At 45.3% G+C, this 24,184-nt stretch overlaps 1 protein-coding gene across 1 annotated transcript in view; it reads left to right on the forward strand.

Annotated features, from left to right (window-relative positions):
- LOC308462996 (cytochrome P450 3A9-like) overlaps positions 1–24,184 on the forward strand; it is a 96,263-nt gene that overhangs the window by 59,667 nt on the left and 12,412 nt on the right. Inside the window, exons 2-5 of the mRNA XM_080981116.1 lie at positions 16,473–16,545; positions 21,266–21,359; positions 22,160–22,212; positions 23,651–23,750. Of these exons, the coding sequence (XP_080837242.1) occupies positions 16,475–16,545; positions 21,266–21,359; positions 22,160–22,212; positions 23,651–23,750 (318 nt within the window). The 5' untranslated portion in view covers positions 16,473–16,474. The remainder of the gene's footprint in view (positions 1–16,472; positions 16,546–21,265; positions 21,360–22,159; positions 22,213–23,650; positions 23,751–24,184) is intronic.

Genomic DNA, 24,184 nt, shown 5'->3' on the forward strand with positions numbered 1-24,184 from the left:
CCGCAAAGCAAACAGTCAGGATTCCCCCCACCTGGAGCTGTCAGCAGAAATGCCAAGAAGCAAACAAAACACCATGCGAACTCCTTTCACCTCTGCAGGGACATGAATGGCAGCCACGGCTTCTGGGCTATTTTAACTTAAAGGCACTAGAAACTTTCAGCCCTGCTGCAAAAACAAAAGCCTCCTTTGCTTCCGCCTTTCTTGTGTTTGGTGCATTGGGAAGATGGGGGTCTCAGTACAGTGGTACCTCGGGTTACAGACGTTTCAGGTTACATATGCTTCAGGTTACAGAATCCACTAACCCAGAAATATTACCTCGGGTTAAGAACTTTGCTTCAGGATGAGAACAGAAATCGTGCTCCGGCGGCAGCAGGAGGCCCCATTAGCTAAAGTGGTGCTTCAGGTTAAGAACAGTTTCAGGTTAAGAATGAACCTCCAGAACGAATTAAGTACTTAACCCGAGGTACCACTGTATATGGATTTGGCAATGCAGTTCTCTAGCCGTAGAATACACGTGGGAAGGATCCCAGGACAGGGAGAAGGAGAGTCTGCTTTTATGTTTTGAAACCCCCTTTTTATTCTTCTGTTCTGATTTTATTCCTCAAACATTTGTATCGTCTGAGGTGCAATAAAAAGGATTGCAATAAATGAAATAATATGAACATGACTAACGGTCATGACTACGTCTTTGCAGTCGTGAAGTCCATAGACAATTGGTTGTCAACCAGTGCACTGTGGCACCCTGAGCAACATTCAATGAAGCCCCAGGGGGAAGCAGCGGAGCAAGCTGATCGGGTGCCTGGGGTGACACGCGTGCCCTGCGCCCAGGGGTGGGGCCAGCCAGGGCAGGACACTCCGTGGGGCCTCCGAGGAGTCTGCCTGCCTCCTCCCACTCAGCCGCCCTACAGCCGAGGGGGAGGTGGCAGGCGGACCGTTTGGGGCAGCACGGAGTCTGCGGGCACCCAAGCCACCACGCCAATCCCAGGGGAGATACGTGGCTCGGGCAAGCTGCAGGCCCCGTGGTGAGTGCTGCCCACTATTTTGTCACCCCCTTAGTGGTGACACCCGGGGCCCCTCGCCCCCCCACCCCTTTCCTCCGTCCCTGCCAGGGGGCCCTCCTTTCACTAACTTGAAGCCCTTATTTCCTGCATTATCTCTCTTTCTCTCCAAGGAAGATTCAGGAAGCCAGTGGCTTTGACCTGCACCCCCTTATCTTCCAGTGTAAGTGGTTCCCACAAGAGAGAAGAATTGTGCTTGGTTAAGGGAGCCGCAGACTCAAAAAGGGTGAAAACCACTGCCATCGACAGTTCTCCCAGATCCTCATAATTTGCTATTGTGATGCAAGCCCATCCAATATCCACCTGCATTTTACATGCAAGGCAGCGATGCTCAAAACATGACTCAGGACACCGAAGGGGGAAGAGACACAGGAGGTGCCGTTCAACAGAGAACATTCCCCCTCAGCTCACTTCTGCTCCAACTGCAATATAAACAGATCAGACACAATCTTAATTAAAGACAGGCATACACATCCAGGAGAAATCACTAGCAGGTTAATTAATGGCTTCAAAAGAGAAGAAAAGATATCAGCAAGCTCCCAAGCTCCCCAACGTTCAAGGTGTGCTCTTTTGCTTGGAACAAGCAATTGTTACTCAAGCAACGATAATGCATTGAAAATTGTCCTTGCACAGCAATCTGAACTGTCAGAAAGAAAGGCATTAGCGTGAATGAGACTCCGATTCATTCTAGCAAAGCTGGTGTGTGGGTGGGTGTCCTGCAGAGACAGGACCAAGCCACCAGTGCGAGCCCAATTTAAATAACTCATAGGCGCTTTGGAGAAAAACAAGACCTTCCATGGTTTAGTATATTAAACAACCCTTGTTAAATGCAGGTTCCTGCTTCTACACGCTGCAGTTTGTTGAGTTGTTAGAGTTGCCTAACAGTGTGCTGAACCGGACCTGGAAATGACTCAGAATTAGTTGCAGTGGGTGATAGACCTGTGTAACATCACCATAGTATTCATTCCCAGGAAGGATTCTTGAAGTTTTATTTTCAGCAATCTCCCCTTTACACAGTAGTAGTAGTGTATCCCAAGCCGGAATTAAGATTGCCGGAAAAAATATCAACAACCTCGGATATGCAGATGACACACCTTGATGGCAGAAAGTGAGGAGGAATGAAAGAACCTTTTAATGAGGGTGAAAGAGGAGAGCGCAAAATATGGTCTGAAGCTCAATATAAAAAAAAACGAAGATCATGGCCATTGGTCCCATCACCTCCTGGCAGATAGAAGGGGAAGAAATGGAGGCAGTGAGAGATTTTACTTTCTTGGGCTCCATGATCACTGCAGATGGCGAGAGCAGCCACGAAATTAAAAGACGCCTGCTTCTTGGGAGAAAAGCAATGACAAACCTAGACAGCATCTTAAAAAGCAGAGACATCATCTTGCCAACAAAGGTCCGTATAGTTAAAGCTATGGTTTTCCCAGTAGTGATGTATGGAAGTGAGAGCTGGACCATCAAGAAGGCTGATCGCCGAAGAATTGATGCTTTTGAATTATGGTGCTGGAGGAGAATCTTGAGAGTCCCATGGACTGCAAGAAGATCAAACCTCTCCATTCTGAAGGAAATCAGCCCTGAGTGCTCACTGGAAGGACAGATCGTGAAGCTGAGGCTCCAAGACTTTGGCCACCTCATGAGAAGAGAAGACTCCCTGGAAAAGACCCTGATGTTGGGAAAGATGGAGGGCACAAGGAGAAGGGGACGACAGAGGACGAGATGGTTGGACAGTCTTCTCGAAGCTACCAGCATGAGTTTGACCAAACCGTGGGAGGCAGTGGAAGACAGGAGTGCCTGGCATGCTCTGGTCCAGGGGTTCACGAAGAGTCGGACACGACTAAACGACTACACAACAACAACAACAACATGCCTTCAGGTTGGGAGGGGAAGGTGAGATGCTGAGTTTGGCATTTTCATCTTTTCACATATAACAACATACACACACATGCAAGAATAAAAATAATGATTTTTTTAAAAAAAGTACAGCAAAAACACACAAACACAAGGGTGTTTGCTATAGATAAAGTTGTGGCAACTCTAATTGCAGAATAAGGCAGCGGGATTCTGGGCTGCCCCACTTCCACTGGGCTGGGTCTTCTCCAGAGAGAAAGACTCCTGCATTAAATGATGCACGTCGGGGAGAAGGACAGGCTAAAGTTCAGCAGTTATGAATACCTGAACGAGAGGATTTCAGCTGCACTTCTGTGTGCTCTTTGTCTTAAGACGTCACGTGACTATGTTCATTGCAGATCACTGCAGATATCATCCATTATTTTATTTATTTATCGAGAAGCATTTGTATTCTGCATAATGAAAAAAGATATATCTCTCAAGCGGTGTACACAAAGCAATTAAATATGGGAGGCAGTGGAAGACAGGAGTGCCTGGCATGCTCTGGTCCAGGGGGTCACGAAGAGTCGGACACAACTAAACAACAAAATTTAGAGGAAAGGTGGGATGGCTTAATTAAATAAATGGGGAGCTTTGGAGCCTATGTATTGTATTGCTTGTCCGTCATCTCAAGTTCTCTGCATCTACTTAGGCTCACCGATGGAAGTCAGGGGCCAGTTTCCTTCTCACGGGAAAGCTGTGTTCTCAATCCCTGTTTCTGTTTCCATGAGTGAAAGGGTGTGAGATTTTCTTCGGGTTTCTTAAATGGCAGGTGAACCTTCAGGGTGGGGGACCTGGAATTCCCTGGAAGAGCAAACCTTCTCCCCCTCTGCCGACCATAGCTATGGCCCTGCCTAGACTTTACACTGGGGGGTACAGTGTGTTGCAAGGTCTGTGTCTGAACCCCCCACCTTTGGGTCTCCTTATACACACTGCCAAGAGATTTAAGACCTTTTGCTAGAGTTATAACATGTGTTTGTTATGAAGTGGTTTTCACCCTTAATCTTACACCCACAAGAAGTTCTCACACTGGAGCAATAAAGAAAGGTTGGTTTTATGGCATGAAATGGAAGAGACGGAATATATAAATGCTGCTTCAGGCAGCAGATCATTCATTGCATACACACATTGATCCAAAGAGTAAAAGAATCCCTAACTATTCCCAAAAGCCTAAAGACAGTGAGTCTGACAATTTTGCCACAGAACCCGCATAAAAAGCAAAGCGAGAAAGGGAGGAGGAAAGGTATATCCGTGTGTGTTGATTCCTTGAGAGCGTTGAGTACAGTGAAATTCCTTGTCGGAACTTGGAGAGATAACCAGCCATTGAAAATCTAGGGTTTTTATACTCATTTTAGCCAATGCATCCAAGTGGAGAGGAGAGGTGGACTTTGGGACGAGCAATTCTTACAGTTCCAATATTTTTTCCTTCTGATTGTTTCCTCTCTATTAAAACCCTGGCTGTTTGCTTAATTGGTAGTTGAAAGCATATAGTCCTGGTGAGCAATGACTCAACAGGTTATCTTTGCTTCATGCCTTAATGTTATCTCACTGCAGTCTAACTCTAATCCAATCTTCTACAGGAGCATTGATTAATTTTTGCTAATTTCCAGATTACTTGTGCTGACCTCTGCACAAACTATTAGTTGTTCAGGATGTCTCCTTGATGCTTGACAAGATACATTTGTGATAAGAACTAGGACCAGGTTCAGGAAAGTTCATTCAGCAAAACATTCCATATTGAACGATGCCAGCTGCACCAATGCCACAATCCACCGCAATCAACCATGGAAATAGCTCCGATTGCAACCTGTATTGTAAATTGTCTGCAACATATATTTGTGCCCTTGGAGCTCCTCTATGCTTGCGCAAGAGAGAGCAGAAGTTCTCTCTCTGGACATGAACTTGGCTGGCCTCTGGGCTTACACAAACATGTTGACAAGAGCCGGTGTACTGAATCATCGTTGGACTTTGAAAGGCATCTGCTCTGCCCTTAGACGTTTGCACGGGAGTAGGAAAATATGGCATATCCACATTTTACTGCTACTCTGGCATTTCTTGATAACTTTTACAAGCTATGGAGGAACTGGGTTCCAAAGTATGGAGATGTGAGAACAAGCACATCTCACCTGCCAAGTTTTCAGGGGAGGAGGACACAAAACCTTGGCCTGATATTCTGACTTTACCCTTTCGTGAACCCTTCAGGATCACATGCCATGGGCAGGGTGTGCTGGCTTCAGGGAGCACCTTGCCAATATTGATTCATGGTTGCTTCACCCAACAGAGAAAGGAGGTAATACGCCGAGAGCTTTTTCTGTCACACCCAGCATTATCTCCAGTGGCAAGGTCGTAGCTCAAGGGTAGAGCTCGTGCTTTGCTTGGAATGGTGCCAGGTCCCATGCGTGGCATCTCCAGGCAGGGCTGGGGAAAGACTTGCAGGCTGGCTTCACATTTAGCACCAGGATACAGTTCGTAAAGGTTTACAAAGCATGGCTCAACAGCACTCATTGACCAAGGAAGCCATGATGGGCCCCAACTTGGATGACTCAAAAAATAAAAGGATTAGACAGATTCCTGTATGCTCTGCCTCCACAGTCAGAGACAGCAATGCTTCTGAATAGGTAAAAGGGAAAGGTAAAGGACACCTGTCCATTCTTAAGGAAATCAGCCCTGAGTGCTCACTGGGAGGACAGATCCTGAAGCTGAGGCTCCAATACTTTGGCCACCTCATGAGAAGAGAAGACTCCCTGGAAAAGACCCTGATGTTGGGAAAGATGGAGGACACAAGGAGAAGGGGACGACAGAGGACGAGATGGTGGGACAGTGTTCTTGAATCTACAAACATGAGTTTGACCAAACTGCGGGAGGCAGTGGAAGACAGGAGTGCCTGGCGTGCTCTGGTCCAGGGGCTCATGAAGAGTCGGACATGACTAAACAACTAAACAACAACAACAACAAAAGGACACCTGGACGGTTAAGTCCAGTCAAAGGGACTATGGGTTTGCGGCGCTCATCTCGCTTTCAGGCTGAGGGAGCCGGCATTTGTCCACAGACAGCTTTCTGGGTCATGTGGCCAGCAGGACTAAACCGCTTCTGGCGCATGGAGGACCATGACAAGTGCCAGAGTGCATGGAAATGCCGTTTACCTTCCTGCTGCAGCGGTACATATTTATCTACTTGCACTGGCGTGCTTTCGAACTGCTAGGTTGGCAGGAGCTGGCACAGAGCAATGGGAGCTCACCCCGTCGCGGGGATTTGAAACGCTGACCTTCTGATCAGCAAGCCCAAGAAGCTCAGTGGTTTAGCCCACAGCGCTACCCGCATCCCTAATGCTTCTGAATACCAGTTGCTGGAAGCCACAAAAAGGGAGAGGGCTGATGTGCTGGAATCCTGTTAGCTGACTGCCCACAGCAGTGACGGATTTGGGCTTTCAAATTTCAGCGACCCGGACTTCAGAAGCCAGGGCACGCAATTAGCAGAGTGTGGTTCGCACACAGAAGTAGGCGTGAGGCGTAAGTCATGCTACAGCTACAGATTTATTAAGCATAAATCAGAACAAAGGAACATGTCGTCTCTCTCTCTCATGTTGTCTCGGGGAGAACAGCAAAAGCAAAAGCTATACACAAACGGAAGTTCCCAGCAATCTGTGCTGGAATGTAAACAGACATGTGACACGCAACCATCTTAGGCCTGTTCCTTAAGGGGGAATAGAAATGTCAATAGTTTGATGGATGCTCTCACCACAATCCTGCAGGGGTCTCCTGCAGATGTTCTGAGGCTCCTCCAGCCTTGGTCAGCACAGCCAAGAACCAGCGACAATGGAAGGCTCCAATAACATCTGGAGGGCCTTGTGTAGGCTACCCCTGCTTTTTAGGTGCTGAGCAAAACCTGTCCTGTTTTCTCAACCTCAAATAGTATTTAGCTGCTTTTACAGCTTCTCCTCCTTGAAATTAGTATTGATTCTTGGCTGTCTTTATTCAACTTCTTTCAAAAAAAAAATTTTTTTTTTTTTTAAAAGAGTTTTAAGCACCTTTTTATTCTTTTGCTTTTGTATTTATGGTTATTACTTGCCCTGGGACTTTCGTTGATTTGGTGGGGTGTAAATTTACAAAGGCAAATGAACAATTTATTTTACTTTGGCATTTATTCACAGCCCGCTCTCAGTGTCCTCCGGGTGATTCACGCAAAATGCATTGAAAACAAGCACCCGGCATAAGCAGCCTGAAATCATCTTAAGATAGCAATTAAAAGTAAATTGTTCCAATTGCTAACACAGAGATAGGGGAGACACAGGGACTCCAGACGCTGACAGACCATCCCTGACCACTGAGCGTGCTGGCTGGGGCTGACGGAAACCCAACCATATTTGGAAGGTCACCGGTTCTCCGTTCCTGGACTCAAAGATGATCCCAAAAGGCCCGGGAGAGCAAGATGTGATTCACACAATTCTATTTCCCTGACATTTCCATAACCGCATCGTATATGCTCCAAGTGTCCCGGTTTTCCAGGGACAGTCCCAGAATTACAGAAGCCATCTCGGTTTCTGATTTGAACCCCAAATGTCCCAGTTTTTCTTTTTCCTCCACTCCTCATATTGATTAAAAGCGGTGGAGGGATCAAACTGCCACCCATCCTCTCCTTTTTGGAAACAGGAGCCTTTGCTGAGGGTTTGGACGAGTCCTGTTTATCCTGAAAATAAAATCCCTGCACCAAATGAAGGAAATGGTTGAAGCTGCCATGCGAAGCCCTTCCTATAATTTTGAAGGAAAAGGTCACCAATCGACCTTAAATTTTTTCATAGCGATGCACATACACAGTGCCGGATTTACGTATAAGCTAAACAAGCTATAGCTTAGGGCCCCACTCTCTCGCCCCCAAAACATATACCGTATTTTTTGCTCTATAAGACTCACTTTTTCCCTCCTAAAAAGTAAGGGGAAATGTGTGTGCGTCTTATGGAGCGAATGCAGGCTGCGCAGCTATCCCAGAAGCCAGAACAGCAAGAGGGATCGCTGCTTTCACTGCGCAGCGATCCCTCTTGTTGTTCTGGCTTCTGAGATTCAGAATATTTTTTTTCTTGTTTTCCTCCAAAAACTAGGTGCGTCTTGTGGTCTGGTGCATCTTATAGAGCGAAAAATACAGTACTTCTTCTTAATTGTATTTCACTATTAATATACCTTATTTATTTATTTATTTATTTATTTATTTATTTATGTATGTTGCAATACATATATGAAATCTTTACATAATGAGACATATACATTATATTCGTAAACTCACATTTTCACATTTCATTATGTACCAACATTTATCCATTTCTTATTTCTTGCCCTGTGTCTTCCCTCCACCCGTGCGTGACATCCTTGTTATTATTTTGTAACTTTATTATTGAGATTGTGGACTTCCGGGTTGGCGCCATCGCCGAATGGCGGACTCCCTCCGAGCTCCGGAGGGAGTCTGCTCGGCAGGGGCTGGGTCCTACCGCACCGGCGATGCGGGGACCCTTAAAAACCACGGCCACGAGGGTCGTGGACATGGAGACTCGGCTGGCACCGCTAGCGCCCTCCCGACTCGTGAAGGAGCCTTTTTAAAGGCTAAGGATCGGGTGCCGGGGAGAAGCGTGGTGCTTTGAGTCCTCTGCTATCCCTGCCGAGCGCAGCCGCATGCCATCCGGCGGAGAGCGCTGACTTCTTTTATTGAAAATTCGGACTTTTAGACAACAACCCGTGAGTAATTTGGAAACTGGGTTTAAAAGGAGGAAAAAAAGAATTTATTTTTGAATTGGATACGAGCGGGGGGGGATCCAAAAAGGAAGTCAGTCCCCCCCCCTATTGTAAACCTTTCAAGACAAGGACGGGGCAACCAAGGTCCAAAAAGATTTGTATTGCTGATAAAAACTAAGAATTTCACGATGGGGAATTATAAGAACTGTGCTGGAGGATGAACTGAGGGAGAAGAAACGTAACCCCCCCCCCCTGGGAACCGGGGTGATTGAAGAGAGAGCCTGGTGAAAAGAGTCGGAGATTTTGACAGCTGTCAAAGTAGCTGTCAAAGTCGGAAAGCAGAGAGGATTTTATTATGAGAACTTTGCTGGCTAAACTTGTTACAATTTGCTACAATTTGTTAAAACTTGGATACAAAATGGCGAAAATATGGATAACAATCGGACTTTTGGACTAGAGAAGACAAAGTTATAACAATCCCCCTAGAGGAGTTTCGGGACATTACAAAGATGGTCGTAAGTGAAAAAAACACCATTGGAATTTTACAGGACTGGTTATCTTCTGGGAAAGCTGCGAAACGGAAACAATATTTTGTCTACAGGGTGTTTAGCTAAAGGAGACAATAGAATTTTCTATTGAAGAAAGGAAGGGACTGAACGCAAGTTTTTGTTCCTGAATAATAATAATCCCTGCAGACTTACTAAGCTTCTGAATTAGAACGTTTCAGCAGCGGAACAAGAGGAAATTGGACTACAATTTGGAAAGAACAATGGGGGGAGTTTTATTACAGATCTGAAGTTAAGTGTTCTAAAAATGTTTATGAAAGGGAAAAAAAAAAAAAAAAGAAAAGAAAAAACCAGCAAGGAGTTGGGGGAAATAGGTGATTTATGGATTGTAAGAATCCCAGGCGGATAACATGGTTTGGTGGTCAGGGGGAAATTAAACCGGGGACAGGGGGGGAGAACTATAATCCAAAGGCTTGTTAACTTCTTTTTTTGAACTAGCTTTGTCTTATCTATTATACTCTTTATTTCTTATTTCTGATACTTTTAGTATGTGGGGAGTTTTTATTATTAAAAAAAGGGAAATTGTGGAATGAAAATGGGGTGGGCCTTGGGAAAGAAATTTTTTGTGTTTTATTAAGGGTATTGATGTGGAGTGCAGAAATTTTAAATTCGAATAATGGTTTAACAAATTAAGTTTTTAATTAGAACTGAGAGCTTGTGGAGCCAACAATATGAAAAAGGAATATGGTAGGGGTGGGGGAAGGGGGGAGTCCCAGAAAGCGGATATATGAAAATAAGGATATATGAAAATATGTAAATTCTTGCTTTCTGTATTTTCTTTTTTTTTTGAAAATTTTAATAAATATTATTTAAAAAAAAAAAATATTATTGAGATTGTATTTTTGTATCTTAATAATTAACCATTCAATCTTATATATCTGCTTAGCTTTGCTTAACTATTAATATACTTCTTAACTGTATTTCAGTTCAACAATTACTTTGATAAAATACATATTTTGTTATGTGCAAATGGCTTTAGATACCTATTAGTTCCATAAATTGCCATATAGCATATATTCAACACAAAAAACAGTGACAATTTGTTGTTGACAAAGGACAGCTGGACATAGAAAGGGCCCCATTACCTTCAGGAGCTTGTGGCCTCATCCAACCTAGATCCGGCCCTGGACATAGACAGTATTCCAAATGTGGTCCCACCATAGATTTGCATAATGGCCTTTTGATATGGGCAGTTTTATTTTCAGTTCCTTTCCTAATGACCCGTTTGCCTTTTCCACGGCCACCACACAGCGGGCTGACATCTTCATTGAGCTTTCTGCTGTGTACCCCCTATAATAAATGGAAATCTGCCCCTTGTTCCCTTATGGGGGACACAAGAGCCCTTATAGAGTCCTTTGCAGGTTCTCCATTGGTCGGAGAAAAGAACAGAGGCCAACCAGAAAATACTGAGAAGCAAAGCAGCTAGTAAGCCTGATCTTTATTGAACTGTTGCAGCAAGGTGCTCCCCTCACTCACAGGAGGAGGAGGACCCAGAACCCAGGTGTGCCCACCCTTATATAAACATTTTAAATTGCCCGCCCTGGAGTCCAAGACCACCCCCAGAAACATCATACCTACATCACAGAAATGGTGATCTACAACAGAAATCTGAGTGCGTTGTTTACCTCCTGTCTGGAGGGTTACCTGTTAATGCTTACTTGTTAGATACCCTGGGGAGCCTTGGCCAGTCTTTTGTATAATAAATACTTAGTTCCTGAGCCAGGTCACAGGCTCACCCTATTCAAACACAGACAGACATACCCTTAAGACAGGATTTGTGAAGGAAAAGACAATGGGGAGGCTTTTCCATTTTCCTTTGACTTTGCAGAGAAAACATTTGGTCAGTTTGGGAGCCAAAATGGTTTCATGGCTGTTTTCCTGTGCTGCTTCAGACATGTGGTTTATATATTGATGTACATGTTTGCTTGGTACATTTATGAACATTATATATATTATAAATTCTTATAACACCCCCAAGGTCTTGCTCCAGTTCCATCACACCCAGTTCAGACCCCATGGGCCTAAACAAACATTGGGTGACCCTGTTCTACACAGTGGCCTGATAAAATGTCCAGGAACATGTTCAGAGCATGGCATGTTCCTGGAAACTCTAATGAAAGCACCCCCAGACCAATCAAACTAGCCCAACTGGCAGATGAAGAAGGCACCAGGGCATCTTCCCATCCGGCAAGTAGGGGGATCAAGTAAGTTCGTGGCACACTTATCAGTTCACCGGCCGGTCGCCCTTCTGCGTACACCGCAAAGCAAACAGTCAGGATTCCCCCCACCCCTGCCGCCGCTGGAGCTGTCAGCAGAAATGCCAAGAAGCAAATAAAACACCATGCGAACTCCTTTCACCTCTGCAGGGACATGAATGGCAGCCACGGCTTCTGGGCTCTTTTAACTTAAAGGCACTAGAAACTTTCAGCCCTGCTGCAAAAACAAAAGCCTCCCTTGCTTCCGCCTTTGTCATGTGGGGTGCGTTGGGAAGATGGGGGTCTCAGTACAGGGGTACCTTGGGTTACAGACGTTTCAGGTTACAGACGCTTCAGGTTACAGACACTGCTAACCCAGAAGTAGTACCTCGGGTTAAGAACTTTGCTTCAGGATGAGAACAGAAATCGTGCTCCGGTGGTGCGGTGGCAGCTGGAGGCCCCATTAGCTAAAGTGGTGCTTTAGGTTAAGAACAGTTTCAGGTTAAGAACGGACCTTCGGAACGAATTAAGTACTTAACCTGAGGTACCACTGCACTGGGTTACTACAGCACAGAACGGGAGTGAACCCCCCTGCCTTCCTCTGTCCCCACTGGACCACACTGGTCCTGTTTACGCTACGTTTAACCTCCTTGCTTCAAAGAAAGATACTCTTTTCCTGCTCTGGTTTGCCCCCAGACAAGTCTGAGCATGTTAACTGTGGTTAAGCGCAGAGCAAAGGTTTTGAATGGCAGCAGAAATCCTTTCACTGGCTTTTTGCCTTTCCTGGGGTGGCCCTTCTGTGATGTAAAAGACGCTGGTGTTGCGGGAGACCCAGCCTGCCTTGTCTCCACCCGTTGTCCTCAGGTGTGTTAGAGAGGATGCTGAGCAGTGTTGATGGAAGAGTCTTCCTGCTTGGCAGGGGGTTGGACTCGATGGCCCTTGTGGTCTCTTCCAGCTCTATGATTCTATGATTCCTTCACCCCAGCCAGCAAAATATCTGGGGACCCCTCACAGAGCTACAATTCCCAGAGTTCCCTGTGACAATTCCTGCAGAAGGGTTGGTTGTTAAATCGCTCTGGGAACTGTAGCTCAGGGAGGTGAATGTGGGGTCTTCTGACAACTCTCAGCAGCCTTAACAAACTACAGCTCTCAGAATCCTTTTGGGGGAAAGCCACAACTGTTCACAGTGGCGTCATAGAACTTTAAATGTGTGGTGTGTATTACCAGAGGCCACCTCTCTGAAGTTCAGAGGAACCACGGAGTCAGCACTGCTTGTATAGGACTCACTCAAAAAAGTCCACAAAGCCCCCCCCCCCATTGCCATGGTACATCTCCCCCCCCCCCCAATCCCTATTCCACCAGTAACAGCTTCAGAAAACAGAGTTTTGGTGCTTAGATGCTGAACAATCTAGCAATAATACCACCACAATACCCTGCATTCAAAGGACAAACATTTCATAATTAAAGACAGATGGATATCACTGTGAAGTATAGTTGCAATTTCCTCCCCCCCCCCCAAGAAAACAGATCAATGTTTTACTAAGGCCTAGGCAAATAAAAGTGTTTCTACCTAGCACTTAGCACTTATGAAACTGGGGCTTTGAACACATTATTTCCACAAATGCACACACACCGCATTTTAAGTTGCCTTGTAGCCAAGGGGGTGGGGGCAGGGAGGGGCAGCTGCCCCCCCCAAATCAACAAAAATCAATAAAAATTCTGAGGTTCTGCCCCACCAGTTGCCTGCCCCCCCCCCACAAAAATCCTTGCTCTGCCCATGTTCCCACCCAGAGAGAGGGGAGGCATGTCTTCACCTGATGAGCTTTACTTGTTTGGTTTCCCTGAGACTGAAACCCCCTCCTATTTATGAACTACTTATTTCATTAATCAGGAAGCTGTCATTTGAGCAGTCTGAACTGTACAGAGCTCAACTTAGTGGCGGCTGCCATCTTCAAATCGGACGGAAGCTGGTTTGAAGGAAAACGTACCAGACAGCAGTATTTCATGAAACTCTGGGATACATATGAATTCTGGCTAAAACCAGAAGCCCCCAGCTTTGGACACCAGCAGCTGGAATGTGCTGGAGCCAGAGGGACTGGCAATGTGCTCGCAGCCCTGATGTTAGGCAGGGGGACCGCAGGAGAAAGCTGCAGAGCTGAGCAGGCAGGAGGACTGCGAATGCGCACCACTGCCTGACCTTTGGTCCGAGCCAGCAGGACTGCCATTATGCTCAGGGTAAAAGAGCAAGGAGCCATGTAATGCAAGGAGACCTATTGAACCCATTTGCAAAATAAAATCAGCTGGCAAAACCTTTAATTGGATTTCTTCTGGTGGCAGCAGCAGCTGTGGTCATTTCTGGCTTCTGGAAAGACCTGCTCTAAAATCTTGGGGGTAGAAAAGAGTGGTGTGTAGCCCTTGCTGTAAAGCTGTTATCGACAAAAGGAATAAAACATAAGGATGCTATTATTGGAGAGTGGAAGGATTTTGTTGTCTTTAGAAATACACCAGAAAGTAGCAGGCCAGCCCCTAGGATTTGTTTGTTTCTTCATTTAGTGCATTTATAAACCCACCTTTTTCCTATCAAAGGAGCTCAACCTGGGTTATACGATTCTCCTCCAGCTCCTCATTTAATCCTGTGAGGTAGGTTAAGCTGAGAGGCAGTGGCTGGCCCAAAGTCACACCCAGTGAGCTTCCTGGACAAGTGGGGATTCGAACCCTGGACTCCCAGGTCCTAGTCTGACACTCTAAGGAATTGTTATTCTGAAGAAGGGGGTGACATATCCAGAGTGGGGGCGACAAGGAGGAGAAGGCCAAGAAAGACCCTCAGCGTCTCTTTGTTGCCCCACTTCAACACAACAGTCCTGCAGTGCTGCCAGAGGCCTTTCCCTCAGGTAGTTTCTGCCACCAACCTTCCCACTTACAGCCTGACTCCCTCGCAGGGCTGTTGTGAAGATTAATGGGGAAGGCGAGAGCCATGCATTGTGCCTTGAGCTCCATGGAGGAAATGGTGGGAGGGGGGCTATGGATTGGCTTTTCGTTCTTGATTTTATCATGTATTTGGTGTTTTTTATATTGCATTTTTTATGTCGTGAACCACCCTGAGATCTGTGGATGAAGGGAGGTGTACAAATTTTAACAACAACAACAACAACAGCAACAGGAATAAATAAATGACAGGCACAAGAGGAAAGTGCAGTCCCGTGCACTTACCGTATTTTTCGCTCTATAGGACACACTTTTCCCCCTCCAAAAATGAAGGGAAAATGTGTGTGTGTCCTATGGAGCGAATGCAGGCTCCTTGGCTTCAGTGATAGCAACACGAAGCCTCCGAAGCGCAGAGGGAGAGCTCCCCCCACGCTCTGGAGGCTTTGCGTTGTTTTCGCTGAAGCCGCCTGAAGCCACCAGAGTGCAGTGCGAACTCCCGCTGCGCTCCGGGGGCTTCAGGCAGCGGGAGTTCGCACTGTGCTCCGGGAGCTTCAGGCAGCTATCCGCAAGCCTTCGGAGCACAGCAGGAGTTCCCGCTGCGCTCCGAAGGCTTGCGGATAGCCACCTGAAGCCTGGAGAGCGAGAGGGGTTGGTACACACCGATCCCTCTCGCTCTCCGGGCTTCGCTTCGCTGGAGAGGCGCAGCACAGTTTCCCCTCTCTGCACAGCGCCCCTTCAGCGAAGCGGGAGGAGAAATGGAAGGGGCTCCATTTCTCCTCCCGCTTCGCTGAAGGGTCGCTGAGCAGAGAGGGGGAGAATATTTTTTTTCCTGTTCTCCCCCTCCTATGGCCCGGTGCGTCCTGTGGTCCGGTGCGTCCTATAGAGCGAAAAATATGGTAATTTCAGCCAGCATATAAAGCAGTTCTAGGACTGCTAAAAGCTGTCACAGTAGTCTCTGAAATGCTTTTACACCAAAGCAATGTTGTGCCATGTATATTTAGAAAACTTATGTCATAGCACATCAGCATGGAACGGGGATGATTTGCAAACTTCCCAGAAGCCATAAAAAGACAGGTATTGACAGGATCCTTTGGGGATGGATTTCCATAGTTCCAGGTATGAGTTGGGGGAGAAGGGGAGAAAACCCCATACAGTGGTACCTTGGTTCTCAAACTTAATCCCTTCCAGAAATCCGTTCCAAAGCCAAAGCGTTCCAAAACCAAGACACACTTTCCCATAGAAAGTAATGCAAAATGGATCGATCCGTTCCAGACTTTTAAAAACAAACCCTAAAACATCAATTTAACATGAATTTTACTATCTAACGAGACCATTGATCCATATAATGAAAGCAATAAACAATGTACTGCAGTCACACAATCAATCCATCAGTAGCTGAACTGGATTCCACACAGTCACAAAAACAAAACAAAAAAAGCTGCAAAAACAAAAGCAAATGGCAAAAACAGACAGACCTCAGCGTAACACTCAAAATGAAAGTGTGGCACTCAACCTGGAAGTGTAACACTCAAAACGGAGCACGTTCGACTTCTGGAAAAAGTCTGCAAACTGGAACACTTATTTCTGGGTTTGCAGTGTTTGGGTTCCAAGTTGTTTGAGTACCAAGGCTTTGGAGAACCAAGGGACCCCTGTATTGCACTAGATTTCACAGCACAGCACAGCACAGTCCATTTTATCTGTAGGGCTCCTTCATTACCTTCAAGAGGACAGCACATAATGGGGACACTTGCTCCCTGTTACACAACATGTTTCAGAGAAGAACAGGCCTGTGTAATGTTGAAACTGCTCGTTCTCTTAAAAAAACAACGTATCTAAATAAACTGCTGGTTCTTTTTTTAAAAAAATATATTGGTGGATTGATTTCTCTTCCCAGTGGCTTAGAGTTTTCAACTCTTTTCAACCCTGGTGATTAAAATTTGATTACACAACCTTCTGCAGGTCAATGTATTTCCTTTTGCTCCACCCATCTCAGAGGAAATAAATGTCCACCCAAGCCTCCTTTAGTCACTGGGCTACTTTGGTATCAGAAGACAAGGAGCTCTTCGCTACCCTGAAGCACTTCCTTGCCTTACCTCTGCCCCAAAGTGCCAACCTTCTCAATGATGGACCTCCTGCCATTCTCCATGGAGACTTGGGCTCTTCTCGCCCTCTTCATAGGCCTACTGATGCTGTAAGTAAATTCTGGTATTATTGTTCAATTCCTTGGGGCATCATCTGTGCAAAACTGGGAATTTCAGCCTTGGCCAACCAGGCTCCATAGTCTTGAAGGTCCTGTGGGCAAGTCCTCTCTCGCCCTTCCTCCCTTGTGAGTCCACCTCCTCACTGCCTTTATCAGCAGGTGCCATTTCTGGTTCTGGTGCAGAATCCTGGGAACTATAGTTTCTGGTGCAGAACCCTGGGAACTATAGTTTACGACTGCCAGAAGAACCCTCTAGTCCAGCATCCTGGTTGGTGGCCAACCAGATGCCCATTATGGGAACCACACAGACAGGGTTTGAGAGGTGGGAGAACCACTCTCACCCCCCTGTGGCTTCCAGCAACTGCCATTCAACTTAAGCTTGATGGGAAATGTAGCTTTGTGAGGTCCGCATCCCTAACACACTACAGTTCCCAGAACTCTTCATGATGCACGGTGCAGGTGTGAGCAGCTGCACATCTACTGACCCTCATGGGCAGGTAAAACAAACAAGCAGGTTTGCTGTTGAAGTACCAACAGCAGGGATCATTCAGTTAGTAGCCTAAGGGTTAGTTGTTAGAGGTGGGAGGTGTTGCCTAGCAAGCTGTCAGAATGGCAGGCTACTGGCTGAGGCCACTCGTGCTCTGATTGGCTGTGTAATTCTGAGGGAGTTTCCCCCTGTATGCTTAGTTGAACAAGGCCTGTACATGGACAATGCCTGTAAATAATAATAAAAACCCCCACTCTGTTTATTTTATATGCTGCTTTTCTTCCATTTACCTCAGTAAAGTATGATCAGCTTCTTTTCTCTCTCGATTCCACCTCCATTATTCAAGTGACTCTGTTAACATACTAAAGGTGACTTGCAGTCACCAGGACTAGAAACCTGAGAAATTTCATCTTTGCGAATTTTACTATGGAACAATATGGTCTGCATCTCCCAGGCTAATGTGCAATTCAGAACTTCCTTTTACACTCCCCAAACGTTCTGAAGCAGTCCTTAGCTACAGAAGCAGAGAAAAATGCATTTAAAAATGTGCATTTTGAGAGAAAATACATTTTGGGCTATTTATGTGTTGAACCGCAGCTAGCTGGGGCTGATAGGAGTTGCAGCCCCAAACATTTGGAGGTGATGTACATTGTTTTTTCCCTCGCTCTCTATCTCGTTAGCTTTGTAAAGCAAAGGTATTAATGAATGTTTACTTACCTGTGTGTTCCCCCCTGAGACAAATGGCGTATAAGTTGTGTTCTGTATTCATAATTTAAAAAGAAAAGAAACATGTGGGGTTTTTTTAATAGAGTAAATACATAAATGTGCATTGTGGGAGAGAGAAATGATTCAAGGCTTACATTTAAATGCAAATTCTTTTGCAGAGTTTCTTTCAAAAATAGCAGATTAACGAGTGCAGTGGTAAGGTTTATTTTGGGGGGTCTGCCCTGCACCCCCTAGGCAAGACTGCCACCCCTTCAGCAGTGCCAGAGTAAAATCCAGCTGCCAATCTACTTGGAACGGGGTGAAGGACACCATCTTGTTTTTCGCCTCAGGCAGCAAAATGTCTTTGTCTGGCCCTGTGTAAATGAACTCTCACATCCAGGCGACATGGGACACAGTCTCCCCAGACATTTAAAGTTCTGTGACCCCACTTTAAACAGCCGTGGCTTCCCCCGAAGAATCCTGGGAGTTGTAGTTTGTTGAGGGTGCTGAGAGTTGTTAGGAGACCCCCTTATTCCCCTTGCAGTGCTATAATTCCCAAAGTGAAGGAGGGTTGATTGCTAAACCACTCTGGGATCGCCAGTTCTGCAAGGGGAATAGGGGGGTCTCCTAACAGCACCCTTCACACACTACAACTCCCAGAATTATTCGGGGGGGAGCCATGGCTGCTTAAAGCAGTGTCACAGAGCTTTCAATGCAAGCTGCAAATGTGTCCTGAATGAACTTTGCCTGAACAACAAAAAGTGGTACGTGGTTGGCCAGGAGCGTGAGCAAAAACTTGGAGCGATACCCTTAAAAAAAAAAAAGAAATTGGGTTTTGTTTTTTTAAGCAACTTAAAACAAGGAAGAAGAAAAACCATAATCCCGAAATGAATAACTTCTTTGAAGAAAACCCAGTTCAGGCTGTAACTCCCAGCTCCGCTTTGATTCCTCAGCAATAAATATGTGTAAGCAGCATTTTTCTCCTGTGCTTCCTCCTCCTCCTCCTCCTCCTCTGTTTTTCTGCCTCTTCGCCTTGAGCTGGCAATGAGCTATGAGCCCAGAAAGAGAAGCTTTGCTTTTTTAAAAAAAAAAAAAAGGGAAAAAATATCTATTTTATTTTATTTTGCTAAAGCCTTTAAGGACCCCTTTCCGCTGGGGCACCTTTTTCCTTTATGAAATGATTGCTTTTACCTCAGGGTTATCTCTCTCTGAAGATTTCCGCCGAAGCAGCAGGCACCCAGCCTTTTATCAACGGGGGCGCTTATTAAACAGCCTTACAAAGTAGTGATTGCCAGAGTCGGGGAGGGCAGGATCCGCCCCCCTCCTCCTTCCCAGAGTAAATGCTTAATTCCTGAGTTAACATTAACAACTTGAGCGCCTCCGGGAAGGGTTTTGAAGATCTATCATCCGAACATTGTGTTCTATTTATTAAGGGATGGAGAGAGAGCGGCCGTTTTTAACAGCTAAGCTAATTTCATTTAAACAGAACATAACTTTCTTTCTTTTTATCAGCAGCAACCAGAAGTCTGGTTTTGTCTTCCCCCTCAGCGGCACAATGGCCTCCTTCCAAAATGGAGGCCCTCATGCGTTACCCTCTCTGCCCGCTCTGCCCCGCTGTCTGTCGCTCTGAATCATTAGCAGAGAGCGGAAATGGCAAATAAGTCACATTCCCTCCAGATATTTAAAGCACCATGATACCGCTTTAAGCATTTACGGCTTCCCCCAAGGAATTCTGGGAGCTGTAGTATGTTAAGGGTGCAGGTGTTTGTTAGGAGGCCCCTATTCCACCTCACAGAACTACATTTCCCAGAGTCAATCCCACTTTCCACGAAACCAGGGATTGTAGCTTCCTAACAACGTGCCGCTCCCTCAACAAACTACAGTTCCCAGAATTCTTTGCAGGGAAGCCATGACTGTTTCACGTGGTGTCATAGGTTTTTTAATGTGTGTCATGAATGTCTTCTTCCATGTTTCTCAACAAGGGGGGCGGGCTTCCCACACTCTCATGGACCCAACTACCCACAGACACAATCAGGCATTTACCTGGTGGTATTGCAACCTATCCGTCACTAACTCCTTTATTTCCTCAAATGTTTTTAATTTTAACTGACTTCCTACCTCTGTCAATAAATATTTCTATGTGGCCCACTCTCCTTTCATATTTAACTGTTTTTACTGCTATTGCTTCAATTAGAGAGAGCCACGAAGGAGTTTTACGTTCCAATAAATTTTTATATCTATTCCACACACACACCTCATAAATTGATTTTCTTCTTGTGTGATTCAGGAATCCTTTATGCACTTTTATTTTATCATACCATAAATATGCGTGCCATCCATATCGATTATCATAACCTTCCAAATCCAGTAAATCTGTATTCTCTAACAAAATCCAATCCCTCAACCAACATAGACAGGACACTTCATAATATAGTCTCAAATCTGGCAGGGAGAAATCAGGCAGACGTACTGTTTGCTGACTGAGGGTTATGGGAGTTGGAGTCCAGAATATCTGGAGGCAGGGTTGCCATATGTCCGGAATTTCGTGGACACAACTGGGATTCGGCAGTCGGAAGCAGTGTCCTGGCGGAACTCACTGAAATGTCTGGGGAAATCTGGATGTATGTGGAAGAACCTGGCAGTGTGAGTCAGCTCTTAGTTGGATAGAAAAGGATAGTGGCGCACATGTCAAGCACAGTTGCTAAGAACAGCCAACACTGCCCCAACATTAGATTTGTGCACAGTGGTAGAACTTGCAGCAGTCAAAAACAGTAAAACTGAGCGGGTTAAAAGGCTTAACCATTCCTTCTTCCAAAGTCCTATCTGTATCAGAGATCATAACTATTTTATCAAGCTTTAGAAACTTTGAGGAAGGGGCTTGGCTCAGTAGTAGAGCACATCCTTTACATGTGCAAATGGTCCTAGGTCCTTAAGGTAATTACGTCACATTTCCAGAGCGGATATACAAAGGCTCCCTGGAAAACTGCTGCCATTGTGTACAATAGTGAGCAAAGGGAACCAGTGGCCTCTCGGTGATGGAAGGCAGTTTTCTAAGTTCTTAATAAATCAGCAGAGAGTTCAGGGGCCCCAGACCAGAGGAACAGACTTCCACTGGGGTCTTGTTTCAGGGGGTTCATTGGGAGAGGGCTAGTTGTTGTTATTAATTATTTTGTATCTTTATTTTTATCTCTTTTTTTTTAGATTTATGTGAAAAATGTCCAATTTGGTTGTTTACATTTTGATGAGTTTTATTTATTGTTTGACTACTTTTGTTATGTTTATAATTATGCTTGTGGGCTTTGAACTATGAATATTCTTGCACAGACACACAAGCACACGCACTGCCAATTCATCCTGCAGTTGCTAAGTGATGTATTTGCACCAAACTTTAGTGTCTGAATAGCCTTCTTTTCCTCATGCACCTGCCCTGTTACTAGGATCATCGATGCTGCAAAGCAACACCCCACTCTTCCTTTTGTTTTTACCAAAGCATAATGGATCTCCCTCATTGCTTTTCAGATATGGCATTTGGCCCTATGGCGTCTTCAAGAAACTGGGCATCCCAGGACCAAAGCCAATCCCTTTCTTGGGCACTGCAGGCGCCTATCGCAAAGTAAGCTCACAAAGGAAGACCATTTCATTAGCTGAGGGGCACTGAGGTACAGTGGTCTCCTGGTTCTCAAAAAGAAAAGGAAAAAAACCACACCAATTTAAAATACAGGTTAAAATGCAATTTAAAATGCAGCCTCATTTTAAAAGTAGCCGATAGATCAAGACCATAAGGGGAAGGAAACATAAGGGTCAGACTGAGTCCAAACCAAAGGCCAGGCGGAACAGCTCTGTTTTGCAGGCCCTGAGGAAATATGTCAAGTCCCACAGGGCCCTAGTCTCTTGTGACAGAGCGTTCCACCAAGTTGGGGCCAGTACTGAAAAGGCCCTGGCCCTAGTTGAGACCAACCTAACCACCTTGCGACCTGGGACCTCCAAAGTGTTATTTGTGGACCTTAAGGTCCTCCACGGGGCATACCAGGAAAGGCGGTCCCGTAGGTACGTGGGTCCTAGGCCGCAGAGGGATATGATTCTGTCTCGCCACAGGTGAGCAGTTACTTAAAGATTGGCATTATTTACAGAATGTTGTGCCATTACGGACGCTGTGTCTGGAAAACGTGATGCTACGCCATGGTTTGTTAAATAAATTACAAGTCATCTCACAGATGAGCAAAGGGCCTCATTTCTCCCAATCTTGGTTTTGTTTCGCAGCTGCTCTTGCCTCAGGCCTCTGTAGTATAGCAAGCATGGTTAGTCGGCTGGGTTGGGACAAAGCACACTTTGGCTAAACAAATTACGGCTTTGCATTGTCGGGGAAACCAGGCTTAAGCTGAATTTAACTCTGTATTAAAATATCCATTACAGGGAGTAACGGAGTTTGACAGAAAATGTTTTCAAAAATATGGGAAAATGTGGGGGTGAGTATGCCTTTTCGTCTTCTTTCCTTAAGCTGGGAAATTCAGTCAACTTGCAGAGTGATCGGTTAACATTTGGGAAGAGAAACTTTTAGTTGGTGGAGCTACAGACATGAAGTTGCATTTGATTATCACTGGATTGCTATTTTGGTTCTGGTGTGTTTTGAAATGAAGAAGAGAAAGTTAAAGGTGGTCCTCCTTTCTAGAAGCAACCTTAGTTTATTAAATTATAATCTATTTCATGCTTTCCTGAATAAACTCTGGCAGACGCAGAAACATTGAGGTCTGAGTAAAGTAGATATTTGTTTAAACGCAACCAGGTGAAGGTACGCTTCTCTTGTTCCTGCCTCCTGTGTTGTGAATTAATTGTGGCAGGTCAGGATTGCTGCCCCTGCATTAATGGAGAAAATTGGTCCCTTAAATATTGCGGCTCTAAAAAGCACACTTTGTTTGTATTTTGCAAAGATTTTTATTTTTTTAACTGAAAAGCAAAACCCCCAAAATAAATCCCAAGAACAGCACTCCTCCTTCCTTTTAGTTTTACCCAACCTGAAAGCATAGCTCAGCTCCAGTCATACAGTAGGGAGAATCTGAAAACTGCTGGTGTCAATATAAAGAAAAATGTTTAAGTGTGTGTTCATATTTACTGCTGTGCCTGAGCACTCCTGTTCCTAACTGCAAAGCACTTACTGACTGGTGGTGCCAACTTTGGAGAGGTGGCAGGATATAAATACAGTGGTACCTTGGTTCTCAAACTTAATCCTTTCCGGAAATTCGTTCCAAAACCAAAGCGTTCCAAAACCAAGGCACACTTTCCCACAGAAAGTAATGCAAAATGGATTAATCCGTTCCAGACTTTTAAAAACAACACCTAAAACAGCAATTTAACATGAATTTTACTATCTAATGGGACCATTCATCCAAAAAAGGAAAGCAATAAACAATGTACTGCAGTCACACAATCAATCAATCAATCAATCAATCAGTAGCTGAACTGGGTTCCACACAGTCACAAAAGAAAAAAGAGCCACAAAAATACAAACACAAAATAAACAGCAAAAACAGACGGATGGAAGTGCGGCACTCAAACTGGAAGCGTTACACTCAAAACGGAGCACGTTCGGCTTCTGGAAAAAGTTTGCAAACTGGAACACTTATTTCTGGGTTTGCAGTGTTTGGGTTCCAAGTTGTTTGAGTACCAAGGAGTTTGAGAACCAAGGGACCCCTGTAAAAGGATTAACTGATAGGCTGATTGCAAAGCAACTTATTCTGGGGCTGTGGTTTGAGGGATCAAGTGGTTTCTAAAGATGACAGAAGTTGGACAACCATGCCTTAAAACCAGCCAGGAAGTGCATGGCACAGTCCAGTCACGCTGGGGCAGTCCATAATTTCCGATCTTGCCAGCAATGGCACAGCTTACTCAGAGGACTATTTGTCCTAGGTTTTATGACGGCCGGTGGCCTGTGCTGGCTGTTACTGATCCAGCCATCATCAAAGTTGTCCTGGTGAAAGAGTGCTACTCCGTCTTCACCAATCGCCGGGTAAGTCCCTATTTTCAGTCACTTTCTGAAGGGGCCCTTGAAGGCCCAGCAGGGCCTCATGTCCCAGGAAACAAAGCTAAGAGGCAACTGTAAGAGGGACCTGAAAGAAAAAGGTTGCAGTGTTATCGCTACCGCCTTGAGCATTTTGTTGCTATATTGGCTCACGGTTCCTTGTCGGGGGCCATTTGAGGGGTTTAAATATATGTTTATTTTAATATACAAATGCCTACATTTCTGCATACCTGGGAAGTGCCCCCCTCCCCTAAAAAAATGCACAGAAAGAAGCTACAACCTAATTTTGGGGTGGTTATGTTTTGTTTCTAGGGTTGTAGCTCCATGACAGAGCGTCTGCTTTGCATGCAGAAGGTTCTGTGTTCAATCATAGAACCTTGAGTTGGGAGGGACCCTGCGGGTCATCTAGTCCAACCCCCTGC

Source organism: Podarcis pityusensis (assembly GCF_964106645.2).
Source record: "Podarcis pityusensis genome assembly, chromosome: 14".
NCBI lineage: Eukaryota > Metazoa > Chordata > Lepidosauria > Squamata > Lacertidae > Podarcis > Podarcis pityusensis.